At 37.2% G+C, this 23,534-nt stretch overlaps 1 protein-coding gene across 1 annotated transcript in view; it reads left to right on the forward strand.

Annotated features, from left to right (window-relative positions):
- The window catches only part of LOC108637749 (cuticle collagen 2C-like), a 60,885-nt gene extending 40,596 nt beyond the window's left edge, over positions 1-20,289 (forward strand). Inside the window, exon 2 of the mRNA XM_018059966.1 lies at positions 20,006-20,289. Coding sequence (XP_017915455.1) covers positions 20,006-20,090 — 85 coding nt within the window. The 3' untranslated portion in view covers positions 20,091-20,289. The remainder of the gene's footprint in view (positions 1-20,005) is intronic.

Consider the following 23,534-nt stretch of genomic DNA (forward strand, 5'->3'; position numbering starts at 1 on the left):
AAAAGTCCATTGTTTTATAGTGGTGGAGAGTTGTCCCCAAAGTCACCTGTAGTAACAGAGAAAGTAGGAAGTGTACCTAACGTAGTCAATAATTTAATTAAGGAGATTTGCAGGTAGGAGAGTGAACATGCCACTTGACCTTTCGCTGGCTGTGCGTTAAAAAAGGGATGAGAGAAAGAACAGTTTAAACTTAGAAGAAACCAGGAATTGCTGGGTACAAAAATTGAACTTTCTCATTTTCAGCCTCTCCAGATGGTAAATGACACTCAAATTAAGAAATGGCTTCTAGGAAAATCAATGGTGCTGCAGAAAAATGTGGTCTAAATATGAAACCAAGGACATGACTGGAAATTTCTTTGTTAAGACCTCAGAGAGACAAGATGGTGTTTTATGGACCTTTTCAAATAGACAAAAAAATCTTTCTAAAGATCTTGAGGGCCTTGTCTCATAGCAGCCCCACAGAGATTCCTAGGTCGAGAAGGGCTTTTAAGAAAAGCCCTTCTACATTAAATGGCAGAGAAAGGACTACTCAGAGAGCAGAACTCTCTTTTGAACAGCAGGGTTTAGAGTGGTTATCCTCTGCCTGAACCATCATTATATGGGGAGTCTATACTGAGTATAGAACTTGTCTCTTTAGTTCATAGTTCTTCAGAACTCTACTCAAGGAGCTGAATTCGAGGAACTGCTCCCAAGCCTCAACCACACTTAGAGCTGAATGATGTGATGAGGCTCAGACTGTCAGTGAATACCATAATGGTAAGAGGCTTAGGACTCTTGGAACAGGGGTCGAATGTACTTTGTATGTGGAAGGGATGTGAACTCTTGTGCCCAGAATAGCCACTGTGGCAGCTAGCACTATCCAAAGATGGCCATCATGACGTGTTATATCTCACACATTTTTCAGTGTGACATCGACTTTCCCGAGTCATGAAGTCTATGTGCTTTTCTGCTGAACAGATAGAACTTTATGACTGTGATGGGCAACAGAGCATGAAGGGAGTGATGCTCTGTGATTTCTGAGGTTAGGTCCTAAAAAGGCCACACTTCTGCCTTGCTCTCTGGGGATGCTTGTTCTCAGAGCCCAGCTGCCCGGCTGTGGGGAAGCCAAGGGCCTGGCCGAGTTCCCAGCTGACAGCCAGCATCCACTGTCAGGCATGGGAATGAGCCTTCAGAGGATTCCAGCCTCTAGCCTTCAAGTGACCTCCAGCCTCTGAGGCACCCCGGTTGACACCATGTAGAACAGGGAGAAACTGTCCCTTCCTTGACACTCACAAAGTGCTGATTCATGAGTGAAATACAGGGTGGTCAGTTGTTAAGCTGCTTTTCATTTGAAGTGGTTTGTTATGTAACCATAAGATACTGGGACAAGGAGAATGGATAAACAGATTGTGGGTTATCCATCCAATGGAATGTTATCCAGCCATAAACAGGAATGATGCGCTGATACATGTAACAACAAAGATGAGTCTCATAGCTCTTGTGCTCAGCAAAAGAAGCTGGACATGTACAGACTGTGTGATTCCACTTAACTGAAATTCTAGAATAGGCAAAATTAATATAAGACAAATTTATGGCAGTAGTGGTTGCTTTTAGGTGCAACTGATTAATGGACATCAGGGGACATTCTTGGATGAAAATTGTCTATATCACGATAGAGGTGTGGGGTTCCAAAGATGCATCTGTTTGTCTAAATTACTGCTAACATTCATGCATTTCAATGTATGCAAAAATTTACCTTAAAAAACTAAAAAATAATAAAAATTAAGGGAGAGTGGGACATGTATATGAACGTAGAGATACTACAAGAACAACGAAATGTTGATAAGTAGTAAATCTGCACATAAAAGTTCATTTTTTTCTGTTTACTTTGTATTTGTTTTAAATTTCCCATAATAAAACATTCAAAAAGGAAAAGCAGTCTGATTTTTATAAACAATGAAATTTGACTATAAAACAAGGAAGTCTTTTTCTTGTATGGCTGCTAGGGAAGCTCTGAAAATACTGAAAGAATATGTTTTTAAAATGTTTTGAATAAGGCTGTATTATTCAGATGGATGAGTTGCACACTATATTTCAAGACTACCAAAGCACAACACTCGATGTAATGTGTAAATGTTTTTGCTTTTAAAATCAGTTTTATTATTTTATATTGTTCAACATGTTACTTTAATCAGCCCATAAAATTTTCATTATTTAGTAGTTACTGTCCATCCAGCAAACATTTATAGAACAGTAATGGTAGAAACTAGTTCCAAACAGAATTAAAAACACAAACAAAATAAAAATGAAACAAACAAAAAGAACTAGTTCCTGATAATGATGTTAACTGGCAGAAGGACAACAGCAATTTAAGTCAGCACAACATTAATTATGGTGGTTCTTTATATTCTAGTGCAAAAATTTTTGTTGTCATTTAATTTATTTGAAGTCTCTTCTAAGTAATTTATAATAGTCCTTTTCAGTGAGTGGTAAGAGTGTTGGTACTGGAGGTGGGCATGACAACCCACTTCAATATTCTTGCCTGGAGAATTCCGTGGACAGAGGAGCCTGGCGGGCTGCAGTCCATGGGGTCGCACAGAGTCAGACATGATTGAAGCAACTAAGCATGCTCTCACGCAGGAGTGTTGGTTAGACACTATGCCATCTTCCCATTGGGTTTAGTGTTGCCTAAATGTTTTTTAAATGTTCACCCATGTAACATATATTGCTTGTCCTATATACGATTGGCATGTAACAAACCCCATTTATCTAGACTTCAGATAATTTGCAATTTGATGAACCACAAATTCATTTCTTCAGTTCAGAGTTTTCTTCCAGACTTGGGACCTACATAGGCAACAACCTGTTGGAAATCTCTGGGCTGTCCCCACAGACATCTGAAACAAACTTACCTTCAGAGAGGCTCACCCTGTTCTCCCTCCTTCAGTAGTCAGCAACATCCCCTATCCATCTGTCCAAACCAGAAATGGAGTATCTTCCTCTACTTCTCCCTCTCTAATCCTCTACATCTAGTCACTCACCAAGGCCTGTTGTCTTTTTGAATATTTTCTCCTTCCGCCCCCCTGCTATTATCCTAGCCCAAGTCCAAACATTTCTTACCTAGATTACTGCAATGACCTATGTATAGGAGGTTCTGCTTCTAGTTTTTCCCTTTGCTTGAATGCATCCTTCAAATTGCTGCAAGGATGGTCTTAAGAAAATGAAAATCTCATCCTGTTGCTATCTAACGTTTCACTCTTCAGAAACCCTCCTCTGCCCATTGGTAAATGAAACTCTGAGAGGCAAACACAGCCCTCTATGATCCAGTCCTTGGCTGTCTCTCCAGCATTATCTTTCATCCTGCGTCCCACATGTTATGTTCCAGCCATGATCAAGGACGCGTGGTAATCCAAAAGAAGCATGCTGCCTATGTCTTCATGCCTGTGTTCAATCTGCTACTTCTTCATCACAATCCCTAGACAATAGGTACTTCTCTTTTCAGATTGTACTCATGTGTTAGATACTTGTTGAAAACTCCACTCTGCCCTCCCTGCTCCCCAATCCTAAAGAAGAACCAACTATTATAGCTTTTGTAAGCCTGGATACCATTTACAGACTTATAGCCTTGCACCTTAACAATTTTTTGCCTTGTTGGTTTTCAGGCCTAAGTAAAAAAGTAGGTTTTAAAAAATATTTCACTTTTATCAAATAATAAAAAATTGATATCATAAAATCTATAGTATAGATTCAGATAATAAATGGTTAAAGTCCTTTGACAGTATGAGTGTTTCTATAAAGAAAAATTTTGCATACATTCAATCTTTCTCTCACATACTCACACATGTAGCCTGAAATCCTATCACTTATAAAGCTGGTATTCAAAATTAATATTCTAGAATACTGTTTCTGATTCATTAACAAAATCTCCACTGAAGTTTAACATAGTTTTTTTGCTTTCAAATTCTCTGGATATCTATATGCATGTATGGTATGCAGTATATGGCAACTTCCAGTTAACAGAACATGAAACTAATTTGGGTAAACAACTGTATTGCATAGTTTAAGGACAGCTATAGCAAAATACTGCCTAGTGGTTAAAAATAATTCTCAAAATTTTTGGTTTGTTTAAATAAAACTTTAGCTCAGAATTTCTTAAATAATTAAAATTGAATCCTTATAATCATTTTGTGATTCAGAAATAAAGAAAATAAGATGAGTGGTATAAAATGTAGAGTCATAAAGTAAGCCCTTATCATGTTATGACCCTTAATAAATGATTAAGTAACGGTTTTGATCTCACAAATTATGATGATGTTAAGGTAGTTCAGGAAGATCTAGAGTATGGAAAAGCTGTAAAATAGGATTTTTAGAAGGTATTAGTATTTTCAGAATAAAAATCATTGATTTAATAATGTCTCTCAAGCATATGAAGTTACTTTGCTAAAGCTCATGACTTTCCTTCCATTAAGCCTGAAAAGATGGAAATAAATGAAAGTACATAAACATTTAAAAAGTAAGTGCTAGATAATCTCAGCCAAGTCATTTAAAACTCATAACTATGCTGAGTAAGGGTATGGTCAGGCCTCTCAAAATGGCTGTTCTCTTGCTCTCTGTCCATCCCCTGCCTGACCAGCGCCTGACTGACCTTCCTACACACTTGCCTCTGCCCCAGATAATGATTATTCTTATCAAAGGGGTGGTGAGGGGTGTTTCTCTTTACTGGTTTCCCTAATAACTAATGAGCCCACCTGACATCAATGACAACTCCCCTGTAACTGGTAATCTCTCCACCCCCAACCCCCAGGAGCAAGCCTGCCACCATGTCCTGCCCATCGCCAGGCTCCCCCACTCGTTAAACCACTGACATCTCTGTTGCTGACTCCAGGCACTTTCTTCAGTCTTGAAGCTGGGCAAGCCCATGCCTTGTAAGCCTGTGTGATGCAGCCCAGCAGTTAAGTCATATCTCCAGATGAAAAAATAAGTTCAAAGGTTTAAAACCTTTCCAAGGACTTCTGGTTTCAGTTCCAAAATATAGAGCTTGGAAATTGTCACTTATATCCTTAAAATAAGAAATAACTGAACAAAGTGGAAATCAACTACTTTTCTTGATTTGGAAATTAAATAACATGCTTCTAAATGATACATATGACAGGTGAGACATCTCAAGAGGATTTTAAAAAATATTTAAACTAAATGAAAATAAAAAATAAAAATTTATCAGAACTTCCTTGGTGGTCCAGTGGTTAAGACTCCATGTTTCAATGCAGGGGGTGAGGGTTCAATGCTTGGTCAGTGAGCCAAGATCCCACATGCTACTTGGGGTGGCCAAAAACTAAAAAACACCCCAAAATACAACTTATCAAAATTTGTGAGGTACAGTGAAAGCAGTGCTTAAAGGGAAAATTTACAGGTTTAAATGTATGTGCTAGAAAATAAGAAAGTTCTAAAACCAATCATCTAAATTTCCACCTTTAGGAAACTAGGGAAATAAAAAAGACCAATTTAAAAGTAAAGGAAGCAGAATAAAATAAATAATAAAAACTGAGCTGAAACCTATGAAACAAAATAAGAAATCAATAGAGAAAATCAACAAAACCAAAAGATGGTTTCACAAAATGTTTATGAAATTAATAAACCTCTAGGCCAGCTATCATAGGAACAACGAAAAGGAAGACACAAATTACTAATATCAGAAATGAAAGAAGGAACAGCCCTATAAGTCCCATGTACATTGAATGGATAATAATGGAATATAGCGATATAAATATAATTATATATAAATGTAATGGAATATAATTATAACAACTCTGTGCCCACAAATGTGATAACTTAGATGAAATGGGCAAATTCCTTGAAAGACACAAAGTACCAAAACACACAAAAAGAAATAGATGATCTGAATAGGGCTTAGCCTATTAAAAAATTGAATCAGTAACTTAAACCTTCAAAAAAAGAAAGAATCAGGCCCAGGTGGGTTCACAGATGAACTTTAACAAATGTTTATGAAGCTGAATTACCTCAATACAAAAACCAGATAGACATTGCAAAGAACGAATCTACGGACCAACATTTGTCATAACACAGACGCAAAATGCTCAACAAAATATCAGCAAATTGAGTACAACGATATATAACAGGAATTATACACCACGACCAAGTGATATTTGCTCCAGATATGCAAGGCTGGATCAATATTAGAAAAGTAACCAACATAATCTATTACTTCAGTAGGCTAAAGAAGAATTATATGATCAGTATCAACTAATGCAGAAAAAGCATTTGACAAAATTGAAAACCTATTCATGATAAAAACTCTCAGTAAACTAGTAGCAATGGAGAACTTCCTCAAAATGAAAGAATATCCACAAAAACTCTACAGTCTGACATCCTTATGATGAGAGACTAGACAAACTCCCCCCGAGATTGGGAACAAGGCAGTGATGTCCTCTGTCACGACTCCTTTTCAATATTTTCCTGGAAGTCCCAGATAGTGCAGTACGGAAAGAAAAGGAAATAAGATATACACAGGAGAAGGAAGAAATAAAACTATCTTTGTTTGCAGATGACTTGACTATTTATGTAGAAAATCTCAAAGAATTAACAATAAATACTCTTAAACTACTAAGTGAGTGTAGAAAGGTCACAGGACACAAGATTAATATACAAATCAGTGGTTTTCCAACATATGAATAATGAAAACTGGAATGTGAAATTAAATTAATTGAATTAAAGACAATGCAATTCATAATAGGACTAAAAAGAAAAGAAAGACCCTGATGCTAGAAAGATTGAAGGCAAAAGGAGAAGAGGGGCAGCAGAGAATGAGATGGTTAGATAGCAACATTGACTCGAAGGACATGAATTTAAGCAAACCCAGGAGTTAGCAGGGCTTCCTGCTAGTGGCTCAGCTGGTAAAGAATCTGCCTGCAATGCAGGAGACCTGGGTTCGATCCCTGGGTTGGAAAGATCTCCTGGAGAAGGGAATGACTACCCACTCCAGTATCCCGGCCTAGAGAATCCCATGGATAGAGCGAGATATCCACCTAGAGCCAGATATCCTAGAATGTGAAGTCAAGTGGGCCTTAGGAAGCATCACTACAAACAAAGCTAGTGGAGGTGATGGAATTCCAGTTGAGCTACTTCAAATCCTAAAAGATGATGCTGTGAAAGTGCTGCACTCAATATGCCAGCAAATTTGGACAAATCAGCAGGGGCCACAGGACTGGAAAAGATTAGTTTTCATTCCAATCCCAAAGAAAGACAATGACAAAGAATGTTCAAACTACCATACAATTGCATTTATTTCACATGCTAGCAAAGTAATGCTCAAAATTCTCCAAGCCAGGCTTCAACAGAACATGAACTTCCAGATGTTCAAGCTGGATTTAGAAAAGGGAGAGGAACCAGAGATCAAATTGCCAACATCTACTGGATCATTGAAAAAGCAAGAGAGTTCCAGAAAAACATCTATTTTTGCTTTATTGACTACGCCAAAGCCTTTGTGTGGATCACAAGAAACTGTGGATAATTCTTCAAGAGATGGGCATACCAGACTGACCTGCCTCCTGAGAAACCTGTATGCATGTCAAGAAGCTAACAGTTAGAAATGGACATGAAACAACAGACTGATTCCAAATTGGGAAAGGAGTGTATATCAAGGCTGTATATTGTCACCCTGCTTATTTAACTTAGATGCAGAGTACATCATGCGAAATGCTGGGCTGGATGAAGCACAAGCTGGAATCAAGATTGCCGGGAGAAATATCAACAACCTCAGATGTGCAGATGACACCACCCTTATGGCAGAAAGTGAAGAACTAAAGAGCCTCTTGATGAAAATGAAAGAGGAGAGTGAAAAAGTTGGTTTAAAACTCAACATTCAGAAAACTAAGATAATGGCATCTGGTTCCATCACTTCATGGCAAATAGATGGGGAAATAATGAAAACAGTGACAGACTTAATTTTCTTGGGCTCCAAAATCACTGAAGATGGTGACTGCAGCCATGAAATTAAAAGAGGCTTACTCCTTGGAAGAAAAGCTATGACCAACCTAGACAGCATATTAAAAAGCAGAGACGTTACTTTACCAACAAAGGTCCATCTAGTTAAAGCTGTGGTTTTTCCAGTGGTCATGTATGGATGTGAGAGTTGGACCATAAAGAAAGCTGAGCACTGAAGAACTGGTACTTTTGAATGTGGTATTGGGGAAGACTCTTGAGAATCTCTTAGCCTGCAAGGAGGTCCAACCAGTCCATCCTAAAGGAAATCAGTCCTGAATATTCATTGGAAGGACTGATGCTGAAGCTGAAGCTCCAATACTTTTGCCATCTGATGGGAAGAACTGACTCATTAGAAAAGACCGTGATGCTGGGAAAGATTGAAGGCAGGAGGAGAAGGGGATGACAGAGGAGGAGATGGTTGAATGGCATCACCAACGCGATGGACATGAGTTTGAGCAAGCTCTGGGAGTTGGTGATGGACAGGGAAGCCTGGTGTGTTGCAGTCCATGGGGTCGTAAAGAGTTGGACATGACTGAGAAACTGAGCTAAACTGAGGAGATAGCAGAGGACTGAGGAGCCTGGTGTGCTACACTCCATGGGGTCACAAAGAGTCGGATATAACTTAGTGACCAAACAACACAACAATTGAAAGAAAAAAAAAATTAGGGATTTCTCTGGCAGTTAATTGGTTAAGAATTCACACTTCTATATTGCTGGGGGCAGGGGTTCGATCCCTGGTTGGAGAACTAAGATTCCTGCTGCCGTGTGGTAAGGTGGATGAAGAAAACAAAAAAGAAAGAAATATTAGATATGAGTCTACCGAAGTATGAATAGGAGCTATCTGTGGAAAATTACAAAGATCTGATGAAAGAATCATCTAAAGATCTAAATAAAAGAAGAAATATTTTGTGTTCCTGAATTAAAAGATTCAGTGTTATGAAGATGTCAGTTTTTTCCAAGTTGATCTTAAGATCCAACCCAATTCCAAGTAAAATTGCAATGAACTGTTTTGTAGGTATTGACAAACTGATATTAAAGTTTGTACAGAAAGGCAAAAGATCTGGAATAACCAACATGATCCTGAAGAAGAACGAAGAGAAGAGTATGTGCAGCACTTGATTGTCAAGACTTATTGTAAGGCTACACTAATTAAGACAGCATGGTTTTTGTCAAAGAATGGACTTGCAGTTCAATGGAAAAGAACAGAGGGCCTGGAAATAGGCCCATGCAAATACAGTCAACTTATATTTAAAAAGGAGAAAGGCCACTCAATGGAGAAAAGATAGTGTTTTCAACAAATGGTGGTGGGATAATTGGACAATCCAATGCAAAAACAATAACAATTTTAATAGAAAATAAAGGAGAAAATCAGGTAACCATGGATTCGGTCAAAAGTTTTTAGGTAGAAAACCAAAAGCATGATCCATGAAGAAAAGCACAGGTAAGCTTAACTTTATTAAAATTAAATACTTCTGCCCGTGAAAGACAATGTTAAGAGAATGAAAAGACAAGCCACAGATTGGGAGAAAATATTTGCACAACATATTATCTGATAAAGGATTTGTATGTGAAATACACAAAACCCCCTTAAAATTCAGCATTCAGAAAACAAACAAACCAATTTAAAAATGAGCAACGATCTGAATATATACTTCAGTCAAGAAAATGTACAGATGGAAACCATATATCCCATCTGTAGGGAACTGCAAATTAAAACAACAGTGAGATATCACTATGTACCTATTAGAGTGACTGAAATCCCCAAAACTACCAATTGCTCACAAGGGTGGGGAGCAACAGGAATTTTCATTCATTGCTAGTGGGAACGCAAAATGCTCCAGCCACTTTGGAAGACAGTTTGGCAGTTTCTTACAAAGCTAAACACAATGTTAACATACAATCCAGCAATTGCATGCATAGATATTTACCCAATTTTAGTTTGAAAATTTATGTCTACACAAAACCCTGCACATAAATGTTTGTAGCAGCCTTATTCAGAGTTGACAAAAACTGGAAGCAACCAAGGAGTGTTTCAGTAGGTGAAGGTATAAACAATGGATAAACTATACATGGGTAATTTTTTAATACATATTGCTAAGTGAAAGAAGCCAATTTGAAAAGGCTATACACAATATTATTCCAATTATATGGCATTCTAAACAAGGCCAAAAAATGATGGTAAAAAGTAAATGCTTGAGGTGAGAAGAGGGTTGAGCAGTTAAACAGAATTCTGTTTTTCAGGATGGTGAAACTATTCTGTATGATATTGTAATGACAGATACATGACACTGTGTGGTAAGTCGCTTCAGTTGTGTCCAACTCTTTGCCACCTAGGGACTGTAGACCACCGGGCTCCTCTGTCCATGGAAGTCTCTAGGGAAGAATACTGGAGTGGCTTGCCATGCCCTCCTCCAGAAGATCTTCCCGACTCAGGGATCGAACTCCCATCTCCTGCAACTAACTCCTGCATTGCAGGCAGATTCTTTACCGCTGAGTCTCTGGGGAAGCCCATACACGACACTATCAGCCTGTTAAAACCTGTAGATGTTTATCATATGATGAATGAAGTTTAACGTATGAAAAAATTTAAAAATCATTCAAGTGGTCAAGGAATCCCAGGGTGGGATGCAGGATGTGATAAAATCAGTGTGTATTAGGAATGTATAAGACAACCTCACTGAAGGGAGTGGGGAAAGGTGCTCACTTAAGTAGCTTTGAAAATGAGTGGACCCCAAACCAATACAAATATCGTAAAGTAAAAAAATAAAATAGAATCTGAAACACAAGAAAGAATAAAGAAAATAAGCTGTACTGTTCCCTAGTTGATGCCGTTGTTATTCATGGAGTATGGGGTAACAGTTGTGATATGCTATACGTGTATAATGGAATTGAACAGATCCAGCAAGTGCCCGTGGGGTTGCAAAGAGGTGGACACGACTGAGCGACTTTCACTCTCACTATAGCAAAGGGATGGTGAAAGCTCACTGACGCAGTGGGATTTTACAGACAAGTGAGGAGAGGAGGCTAGAAAGATCCATGTGGTAATGGTTAGTGCTGAAGACAGTATGAACGCATGTTTAGCTTAATACAGACGCAGACTGTAAAACACATATTTGTAGATGTGTGTATACATAGGTTAGTATACACACTATTTCCTCTCCCCTGAGAAGGCTTGGACCCAATGATATCACAACAGCAAAAAGCATATCTAGTGCTCAGACAGTGGTTTCTGATACCTTTCCCTAATAACAGGAACACAGACTTCTTGGAGAAATGGCTGATTCAGAACTGGGGCCAGAAATATACAAGGCAATCTGAGCTGGGGCATCTCATAGTGCCAGAAAGTAAGGAGGCTCTAGAAAGAGAGGATGAAAGAAAGAGGAAGGAATAGGAAAAGAGACAAATCTCCTGTGCAGAACTTCAAGTAATTTTCACAGATACTCTGCCTTCAAGAAGGTGGAGCATCATTCCTTAAGCGTCAGTGCAGGGTGACTTCCTCCCAAATGGTACAGTATACAAAGAGGAAAGAGGAAAGCTTCACAGTGGAGAAATCTCACAATCAAAAGTTAGCATAACCTGTGATAACGCATGTGGATAGTATGCACCTTAGATAAGATGTACTGAAAATGGCACTTCCCCTCTCTGGTCTTCTTCCCCAAACCCATAGCCTCAGTCTATTCACGAGAAAAACATTAGACAAAAGCTCAATTGAGGGACATTCTACAAAATACCTCGCCAGTAACTACTTGAAACTGTCAAGGTCATCAAAACTAAGGAACTGTCAGTCAAGGGGAGCCTAAGCAGACGTGACAGCTAAATGCAGTGTGATGTCCTGGAAGAGAAAAAGGCCATTAAGTGGAAACTAAGGCAATCTGATCAAATGATGGACTCTCGCTAATCAGAATATGTCAATATGGGTTCATTAATTGCAACAAATAGAAAATGGTAATAATAGAAAAAACAGGGTACAGGATATACAGGGACTCATTTTGCCATTCTTTTTCTGTAAATCTGATTTTTTTGGGTTGTTTACTTTTTTTTAACTTTTATATTGTAGCATAGTTGATTTACAGTGTTAAGATGTACAGCTGATTCAGCTATACACATACATATAACCATTCTTTTTCAGATTCTTTTTCCATGGGTTATTACAGAATATTGAGTAGTTTCCTTGAAAATATTGAAGTTTCCCAGAATATTGAGTAGTATACTGGGCTATACAGTAGGGCCTTCTTGATTATTTTATATATATAGTGGTGTGTATATATGAATCCCAAACTACTAATTTATCCTCCCCTCATAAAACTGTTCTAAAGTTTAGTTAAAATACTAGCAACCTTTAGTTAGTTGTTAGGCACTAATATTAGCTTAATAATAATGCTATTTCCTGTTAACAATTATAACTATGTCAGGAATGGAATTTGTATCAATTAAATGAACCAGAAATTGTATGTGTCATGGGGCTTCATAAATCAAATTTCATGGTTAGACAAGAAATTTTTTCATTTCAGGTACTAGTTTTCTAAAATGTATTCGTATATTTTTCTTGCCTTGGTAAATAATGCACATTAAATAGAGCCTTTCTGGGTAATTCTCTTCAATTGAAATAAATAATTACAAAAAACCTCCCCAAAACCAAAGAACCCCGCCCCTCCAAAAAAAGACCCACCAAAAAATCCTCTCACCCACACTTCTCAAGATCTCAAACTCAGTCAGAAACAGAAATTCATCAATATCTATTATGCCCTGGACTCTGTTTTAGGCACTGGGAATGCAATTGTGAACAAAACAGATAAATAGTTCCTGTCATCAGAGGACTCACATTCTAGCAAGATATGGGTTGGCTCTTGGCTCCTGTGACTTATGGCTTTGCACCAGCCCCCAAACTTATTTTAGTCTGTATCTTTTTCCTAAATTCCAGTCCTTCATTTCCAATTCATGGATGTTTTCCACAAAATGTCATTTGGAAGTCAACACAGCTGAAACCGACCCTTTTAAACCCAGCTTCTTTTCCGGACTCCATTATCAATGGCCCTACTCCTTACTTACCTGCTCCTCAAAAATCATGCTATTCAATCCCATCCTCTCTCATGCAGTGTCCTCACCAGCCCTTTCAATTACTCATCAAGCTCCAGAAACTTTCCCTTAACAGTGTCTTACCAATCTCATATTATTTTGATCACACCTTGTGCCTTGTAGAATCTTAGTTTCCCAATCAGGGATTGAAACCAGACCCTTGGTGGGGAAAGCACAGTCCTAACCACTGGACCACCAGGAAATCCCTTCACCAATCTCATTTTTAAAAGACTTTCTCTCCCCATCTAAGCTAAACTGCTGGTATCCCTTCATATCTAGTTACTTAATATTTGTAAAACATCTAGATTTTAAGAATAGCTTCCTAATTGATCCCCTATTAGCCTACCCTTCTTCAACTCACTCATCTACTCTAAATCGTAAGTCCATAAGTCTCTGGACGGGATTCAAGGTGTTTTTATTTTTTAAACAATCTGTCACCTTGTCTCTCCTAATGTTTTCTGCTGAACTGTCTGTTCCAGCTGGGTTTCCACCTCTCTTCACGCTGTATTCCTCCAGCGTTCTTACTGCTTTCGGTCTGTCTCTGGGTTTGATGCCTAGGTTTTAGGCTTTCCACCCATCACCTCATCACATCTCTTGGGTCACAGTCAAACCTGCTTCTCTGGTCAAGTCGGAGAGACAAGCAATTTGAATCGCTCTAATACCCTTAAAACTGGCTCCTAAAAATAACTTCTTGAGATAATGCTGCAGGCAGTGTTCCTGAGACTTACCTCATTCTTTGGTTTTTGGCTGCTAAACAATCAGGGGTCAGACAGAGGCTGTCCTTCCTCACCTCGTACAAAAGTTTTATTTTTTTTGACAATGGTGACATCAGACTTCTCTCAGTTGCTAGCTTGGAATCTGTGAACTTACCTATTATTGTAAGGTAGGTGCTGGGAAAACAAAAATGTATAACATCCCAACACACAGATGTTTATTTCTTGCTCATATAACATAGGAAGATGGTGGTAAGACGATCTCAAAGCAGTGATTCAGGAACCAAGGCTCCTTTGATCCTGCACGCACCATCCCTTTGGGCAACTGCCGTCGGCTAATGAATGGGGAGAGAGACAGTGAAGCAGGCATTTGACCTAGAAATGACGTGTGTCGCTTCCTTTCACATCCAGGTGGCTAGAACATGTAGCCACAAATATTTGCAAGAGAGCAGAAAAGGTAGTCATGTGTGTCTAGGAAAAGGAGAACAAAGATTTTATTAAATAGCCACATTCTCCCTAAGGAAGACACCCTCAGGTCACATTCAGCTCCTGCAATCCTTTCAAAGTTTTATCTCTGGTGATGTACTCTCCTTACCTGATGGTTTGACTTTGATAATTCAGTGACCTCAGGATTTAAAGACAAGTCATCCACCCCTGACCTCCACCGCATATACAATGTGGAACAGGAAGTGGATAACTGCAATTAGAATTCTCATCTGAAAAAAATGAGAATGAGAAACATACAGCAGAAGTTGATTCATCGCAGTGACACCCCCTACTCCCTTCTTAGTAGAGGAGTTTTGATTTTCTCTGCATTTCTTCTCCTAGAGAAACTGCCTCATCCATTACTCTCAATGGTTCCCTGCTCTGACTTCTGGGAAGGTTTTCCGTTTCCCTTGTGTGCTATGATTTCATTGCAAGTAGGTGTTGAGAATTATTTCCTTCTTGTGAGCTATACAACTTTCAGTTTGCTCCATGAGCACACACGTTTACCTTGCATTTCTCTAAAATAAGAGGCAACACATTCAAAATTATCTTTGCGACATAGTTGAGTCCCTTTGCTTTCTTGCACAGTCTTCATAGGCCTTTTAAACTCAAAATCCATTTTAGTATAATCTTAATATTTGGGGTTCAGAAGCAGTGGACTTTTTAAATGCTTAAAGCACTTAGTGGGCCCTCTCCATTCCCCTCAATCTCTGCTGGAAGACCATTTATTTCTTGCCTTCTTGTAGTATCTTTTAGCAAAGAAACATCTCAACACATTGTTACTCTGACTCCTGTATCCATTTTCCTTAAGTTACAGGTTCAGTAGTCACAGGGACCCCCTTCCAAGTAAAAGGGTTTTGCCCTGGCATAACATGGGTTACAGTTTATCAGCCTGTTGTATATATTTCCTCTCTTCTGGCTGCTTGGCTGCTAAACCAATGTACCATATTGTAGATTTTCATCCTCCCAGAACCCCACTGGAAGATCCCAATATTTTAGCTTCAATTGTTTGCAGTCACAAATGAGTCCGAAATGTGTAAAGGCTCAAATACAACAGAAATTTTTCTTCTCATTTATGCTGACGTCGGGGGAGAGTGTCATTTCCCCGGTTCTGTCTCGCCGTCGCAAAAAGCTGAAGTGACAGAAGAATCGGTGCCACAGCTCAGTCCCATTAGGAAAAACAAAGGATAGTACACCCTCGAGGAGGTGGGCTGACCCAAAAGACGAGAAGAAGAGAGGTCCCAATCCTTCGGGCTTCTCCTTTTATACATTTGTCTCCTCCCCCGTGAGCCTGCTCTAAGTAAATCGGGCGAGCCAGGAGGGCTGTTTGTTTTACCTGAGGTTCTCACTCCGGTCCTCGGACCTTCCTTTGCCCTATTTTCGCGGGCTTTCCCCTTGTCTTCTAGCCGCCGCCATTTGGGACGCCTTTTTCCTATTCTGCCTACCTAACACTAACGTCCCAAGACCTATGTATTCGGTCCTGCTTTTCTGTGCGGTGAGTCAGTGACCCAGGGTCTTCCCAACTCGTGGTTCTGCCATCGCTCGTTTTTCATTTCCTTCTGTCTCCAGTGGAAAGGGAACGATGGCATGGAGAGCACAACGTTATTTCTTAAAAAGCCTCCTTGAAACCGGTGTACGTCACCTTCTGCTCACATCCCATTGGTTGAACTCAAGTCACATAGCCATACCTAATTTTAAGGAAGATCAAGAAATGTAAGTAGGTCATATGGCTAAGAAGGGACAAACACGAATTTTGGTAGACTGGGCATATGAAAAGTATTATTTGGAAGGTTTTCCGTTAGATATATTTCTTTGTATCAGCTGAGAATGTGCTGTCAGTTTTTCCATTTTCCTAATTGAATTTATCAGATCTTCCTAATATGTGTCCTTATTTATTTGGCATTTATTTATACTTATATATAGAAGCCTTTAGTGTATTATACTATTATATTTCATTATAAAGTACTATTCAAACAAAATATTTCATATATTTAACTGAGACCTTTTAGTTTTGAACTGGAAATGACTTTATCTTCAAAGGGGAAACATCATGGAATATTTTGTCAAAATAAGATAAATAAGATTATCAATCTTAGGAAAGAAAAAAATTCACTTAAGTATTATTTTGCATATTGAAGATAAAGGATTTAGTCCATTTGCAATTAAAACTTAATCTTAAGTATGAACACACGGTATGATGAATAAACTAAATTCCTCTGTAACAATAAAAAATGACTATCGATTTGCTAGTTATAATGTAGGTGTGTCTATTTTCTGGTGGAATTTCACTTTTAGATTAATTTTAATTCTATGAAGGACAAGTCATGACCCAGATGACTTTTTTCAGAGTAAACTCATAAGCAAGACTGTTAGTTTTCCTTCTTCAACTTTAATGTCTTAACAGTGGAAGTCTAGGATGTTAAGAGGATGGGGGACACAGCAACAAGCACTGGGAAAGGATAGGAATTCTGTAAACTTAGTTGGAGATTAAATTATGAGCCCATTTATTTTAAGCAGAAGCGTTTCACATTTTTCTTGTGTTTAAGTAGTGATGACTAATAACAAGGAAAAAAAAACAGATTAATTGGACATTGATATTCTACTGTTTAAAAAATTAATTTAAAAAACGCTTCTGGTTTATTTATAGAACTAAAGCTTCAAAGATAATCAGAGATCAGAGAAGGTAGCAACTTAAATTTCTATAAACTTTAGAACACCAGAAGTTTAGATTCTTCTGAATATGGAAAATAGTACTTGTTCAGTCTGTTCTTATAGACCTTTGTTGCTGGAAATGAAATGGACAAGGGAATGAAATATGAAAAATATCTAAATTAAGGTCTTTGAGAAACATATAATAACAACCTAATAAAAAAGAATTAAAAATCAACAAACTGTTCTTGCCAAATGGAAAATTATTTTGTTAAACAGAATGACAGTACTGATAGGAATTATGACAAGTCTGCAATAAATGAAAGAGCAAGCTAGATAACATTGTATATGTGTGCCTAATCCAGCTAAACATATTATCATTTTAAAGCTACTTAGTTTCATTCCTGATTTGAACACTTGGAGATTATTTTAAAATGTTTAAATTTGTTTGTGGTCTATTTTCTTTGCATGTCAGATTTGACTTAGAATTAAAAGAAAATAATATAACCCAAACATCTTGATAGCAATATTTTATAGCACATTTAAATAAGATTCCTTTTAAACTCAAGATCTTAATAACATCTATATATATCCACTTGATATCTGCTTATGAAGGTGACATTATTTTATTTTGTGTAACAGTCACAGTAACACTTATTTGTCAGTGATAAGCATTCAGGCTGATTTTTGGGTATCATCAACAGAGAAGCCACATGTTTACCTATTCCAAATGAGTACTAAAATGTAAAGAGATTTGTTACAGAAAAGTGAAGAAAAGTAACTTGTAACCCACACAAAAATTTATTCTCTGGAAAATTAAACTGACATTAAAATCTCCTTGGATTAATAATTTGAACAGATTTTACACTGTTTACACAGAGGTCAGCAATTTCTTTCAGTAATACAATAATACAAAAGGAAAAAGGCACCGAGACAATCGGTGAGTAGATAGTAGAAAAGTCAATACGAGAATAAAATCCAACATACAGCACATTTTCAGTTACATGAAAATGGTTAGATATATGCTCATCCTATAAAATGGGCTGCTTCACACACGCATCTGTTCATATTTTTGATCAAAAATGCAAATTAATATGTGACAATAATACAGCACTGTTGATAACCATACAGACGCTATATTAATAAGATCCATTAATGGTGTAGACTCTAGAAAATACATCGGAGACAATTTAAGACCAAGGGAAATGTTAGTCAGCAGTGCATTTCTTCAGGTTGTTTGATAGAGTTTTGCTCACAGAGCATTTAAACTTCATCACATAGTTATATGCATTATTAGAAAAATAAGTAAGAAAGCTCTGTAGAAACTATTACTATTAAGCTTCTTGCCTCAACAAAAGAAGAAAGGAAGAGAAATGATGATGGAAAGAAGCAAAATAAGGGAATATTGAATAAAAGATTCCACTAATTGAGTTTTCCATAAAAATTACATTATGTTGACAAATATATAATACAAGAGTGTTGAGCTGTGATGACCATGAGTTTTAGAAAAAAACAGATGCCAACATTTATCATGACCCTTAAACTCATATAATAACTGTTTTTCATCAAGGCTAACTGAACTGAAAAGTATATTGATACATTTATAATTTCAACATTCTAGTAAAAATCTAGCCAAAGTTTGGCTAGCTCCTCTATGACAGCTTGAAAGATTCCTCAAAATTGTTGCCACTATATTATTATCTTCACCACAGAAACAAAGGCCATCTCAATAGAATTATGTAAAGACATTATAAATTAACTTTGTAATGCAAGCCACTACTGGAAATTTTCCTTGTAAATTTAACGTAATATTTATAATTTCAAAATACTGTCAGAAATGTCACCATTATTTCCTAGCTGTGTTTCAAATAATTGTTTAAATATATTTCAATACTGAGAGAGCCAATTTATATGTAAAAGCTACCTTGGTCTCCCCTCACAAAACAAATGTGACGTTATTGTAGAATGTTGTAAATACTCTCAGTAGTTACGCAAGAAGACTGCCCCACCAGGACCAGCACCCTGTCTGCCCAAAGCCTTCTCATGACTGTTTACTTCAGTCTTCCTTTTTTTTTTTCTTTAATAAACGTGCCCAGTTAAGTCAACATTTAACAATTTAAAATCAGGACTTTAAAAAAGACTTTCTCACCAAATGTAAATTCAAGCTAGAGAGGGAAGAGAAAAGACCAAAAGGTGAGAATTTAGGACATAATGACCCAAAATCTCATTTCCAAGAAGTTGGCTTCTATTCCATTACAACTGAAATCATCCTTGGTATTAATTTGAGTATTTATGGTGTCATACCAGGGCACTAAGATATTGGTCCTTTGCATTAGGGGTCTTTTCTCCTCTAGGTGCTTCTGTATTATTGTTATCAACATTAACAGAGGCTACGAATAGGAATCACTGGTGAGGATTGACCTTGAGGGTATAAGTGGTTTGGTTGTTACTGAAAATAATACCATCTGGAGGAGGTGAGCACATTCAGAGACTGACAAATGAAGTGTTGGTAAGGGGTTCACAGCTTCAGCCAGATGTAAAAGGCAAGAGAGGCAATAAATCTCAGAGATAAGGGGAAGTTACTATTTTCTCACTAAACATAATACCATATTTAATATTAACTGCTTAGATTTATGGAAATAAGCATTCTAGCAATATCCGAATATACAAACAAATTTTAGCTAATTATTTTTTCGGTGTATAATAAGGTATTATATTTCCTCTGTTGGGTATTCATTTTAAACACAGTAAGTGTCAGGTGAGAGATCACATAGTTAAGGATGAAACAGAAAGGGGTTAGGTTTTTCTTTTTAAAACTGTCTTGAATATTTAAAAGACAAACTCAAATATCAAATAGTCATCAGAATAACAACAACAAAGGGCGAAGGGCCCTGAAATAAAAGGACAATTTGAGAAGCAGACTGTCAAGACAACATTGAAATAATGTCTAACATCTTGCAAAACTACTGCTGTATCAGTGACTTTGTTCTCATAATTAATTATTTAGAAATTTTCATGTACTAAGGGGTTGAAATTCTACAATAAAATTATGCCAAACTTTTGTTACATTAATAATCACATTTTTTTTCTCTGCTCCCAAGCCAGGCAACATGGTATGAGGGAATCACACTATTCAAGAGAAGTATACAGCAACAGCGACCATCACAAGGTATCCAACAAGCCTGATGACTAAGAGTGCCGAACTTTGCTTTCTCTCCAGTCTCTGAGAACTCCTATCCAGTCCTCTCTGCTGTCCACTTCATGCGATTAAGTGCAAAAAGTCAGGGTATCACTTTTTGTTAGGAATTATGCAGCTGTGATAACTCTGGAATCTATTGTGAATGTACATGAATGTGTTGTTTTTAGTCGCTAAGTTATGTCTGACTCTTTTGTGACCCCATGGGCTGCAGCCCTCCAGGCTCCTATCCATGGGATTTCCCAGACAAAAATACTGGAGTGGGTAGTCATTTCCTTCTCCAGAGGATCTTCCTGACCCAGGGACTGAACTCTCGCCTCCTGTATTTGCAGGCAGATTCTTTACCAGTGAGTCACCAGGGAAGCCCCATACATGAATAGGAATGGGGAAAAAAGTCCTGGAGGAAGGAAGAAGGAACATTTTAAGCAAGATGCATACTGACTAAATAGGGAGAGAATAAAGCAAGATTCTTATATTCATTTTTGATAATGGATTAGTAAATCAAGTTTGTCAAACTCTCTCATGTTAAGGTTGTGTTAGCCAAATTTTAAGTTATAACCAGACCAAACACTGACACAGGAGCATTCACAAAACAGCCTAATTCCATACCACATTATTTCAAATATTCACCAAACTAATTTTTCAGTGGGGTAATCACAGATCTTTGTCAGGAAAATACTTTCAAAATGTAAAATACATTCATGCAACATATTACAGCAGAGAAGTTGGTATGACAACATTTTAAAGGAGGGAAAATAGAAACTCAGATGAACATAATATATATGGCATTTATTTTTAGAGAAAAAGGACTCGAGGCTGATGTGTTAACTTGCTATTTGAAATAAAAAACTCTAAGAAAGAGCTAAGCAATCAAGGAAATGGAGATCAGATCAGAAGCGATAGAAACACTACTGTTTTTGAGTGAAGAATCCAGGAATGAGGTTCATCTGATGAGTATAATGACAATGAAGTCATTCAGGATGATGGTCAGAGGCAAGAAAGCTTACTATACACAAGAATGAAAAATGCCACCACCTATGACTACCCCTCTACATGTCCTTAAAGGTCAGCCTTATTTCATTTAGAGTACTGACAGGTATACTAGGTAAATATCTTCTCAGACTCTCTTTGCCTTAACCCTATCATTGTAAAGATAGTTTGCAAGGAAATATTTGAACAATAATCCCAAACAAATTTTTAGGAATAATAAAACTAACAGAATTTATTTATTATACCATGAAACACTTTGGAAAAGTTATGTTGACTGTGAATGCAAAGAAACTCATAATTAAATATTACTTTTAAGTTCTTCATTAAATATCTTTCTTTTTAAGGAAGCACAAGTAAAAAACAAATCAACAGCACTAATCCTAGCTTAATCTTGCTCTTCTTTATCACTATCACACTTTAAGATCTAATCTATGGGTATTGAAACACTACTGCCAATAATTCTATATAATGAGCTCTACATTCTATACCAATGCATCTAAACAGAGAATTTCCTGGAAAGCTTAATAAAATTTAGATTCTTGGGCTCCACTCCAGACCAAATGAAACAGAATCTCTGGAGGTGGGGCTTTGGAATACAAATTAAGCTCGCAAAATAATTATTAAATACAACAGTTTGGGAACCACTGTTTAAAATTTTGCCCTTGGAGAGTATGTCCTGTGATGGGAGTGTAATCTGTATTTGAACTCTAAGATTCAACTCAGGCATTCCTTCCTCCAGGAAGATTTTTCTGAACTCCATGTTATTCCTTTGCTAAACTTATTCTGTGGTTGTCTTTCCACTTTATCATGCAAACTCAGTGAGGGCGAAGACTTTGTCTACCCGATTTATTCTCTCTCCATTTGTAGCACTTAGAAAAACACATGGTACATAGTAGGTACTCTTATATATATGAAATGAAGAATAAATCCATGCACAAGTTCATAAATAAATGTTGAGATATATAACAGTATTATTGACTTCTTCTGTATAGGTAATTTAGTTTAATTCAATATTTATAGTGTGCCTACTATGAGCAAGGGACATACAAAGATAACAATACAGGATATTAAGTACTGGTGAGAGGAGAGATGCATATAATAAAATTAGCTGTCATCCAGTTGAACCTTAACAAAGGGTAGAGAAGCAACATAAATTAAAGTGAGAGTGCAGAGGAAGACAAGAGTCTTTCCTCTCATCATCAGTATGGGCAAGACAGATAATCATGGATACAGGCTATCCACTTCACAGGGCAGAAAAGTGAACGTGTACAATAGAAATATTTGGATTCCCAGTAATGGACAAGGAGCAGAACAAATTGATTCATACATTTTCAAAATAAAAGTAAGTATAGGCTAAACTGGCAGAGTAAATTAATCCCCAAGTCTTTGAAAATATAAACCATCTACAAAGTATGACACAAAAGTACCATTTGTGTCCTGAGAAGGAAAAAAACCCTCTGATCTTTTCTTCTATGTCTTGTAATTCTTTTTCGCAAGCTCTGTGTGTTTTGGTCTTCTTTTTTTTCTAGTTCTGCCATCCAACTAAAGTGTGTGGGGGGTATTATTGATGAATATAATGTTGTTCAGTTTTTTCTTGCAATTAGTTAAGAGGGATACAATTGTAATATGTATGATATACGTTTCAGAGTAATTTATATGTGGGTCCTAATCCCAGTTCTGTTACTAAGTCTGCGTAACTTCTAACCTGCAGTTGTATCATCCATAAAATGTTGACAATATTACTTACCTCATATTACTGTTATGAGAATCAACATAACAAATTATTGTGCTACATCTTAGTAAACTATAGCAGTTACCAGCATCATTATTATACATTTTGGTGAATACAGATGATGTTTTAAAGTTAATCTAAAAAAAATGTACTCTGTTTAACTTTGTGCTCAATATTGAGTTTTGTTGGTGATGACGACGACACAATGGCTACTTCCAGTGCAGGGCATGGGTGAACTGGTGACGGTGAAAGAAAAAGGAAAAGGGGGAAACTTTGGAATAATAGCTCTCAATGAGAAAAATCTCCATGAGTGGACATGTAGGCAAACAGCAGTTTCAGAAAGTGGATTAGTATCACTGCTATTAACAGCTGGATAGAGACCTTGAGAAATCTGTTGGTGACTACTGTTCTAGTTTCATTTAAATTTATACTTCAGCCTCTCTCTCAATCCATTTGAAAAGCTATGACATCATTTGAGCTCCATCTTCATCTTAAAGAACACCCTCAGTTGCATGAATTCTTGTGCTATAACAGTTTTTGTAAGCATTACATGTCTGACTCACTTGACAAGTAAAGCAAAGATGATGAAGGAATCAAGAAAATGATTTAACATATAGCCCTGGGCTTCTGAAGTGGACTGGATGAAAAAGTCCACCAGGCCCTAAATTTAAACATGTTGCTATAACTAAGGGTAGATTAGATATTTTCTCGT

This window comes from Capra hircus, chromosome 16 (genome assembly GCF_001704415.2).
Source record: "Capra hircus breed San Clemente chromosome 16, ASM170441v1, whole genome shotgun sequence".
Classification (NCBI taxonomy): domain Eukaryota; kingdom Metazoa; phylum Chordata; class Mammalia; order Artiodactyla; family Bovidae; genus Capra; species Capra hircus.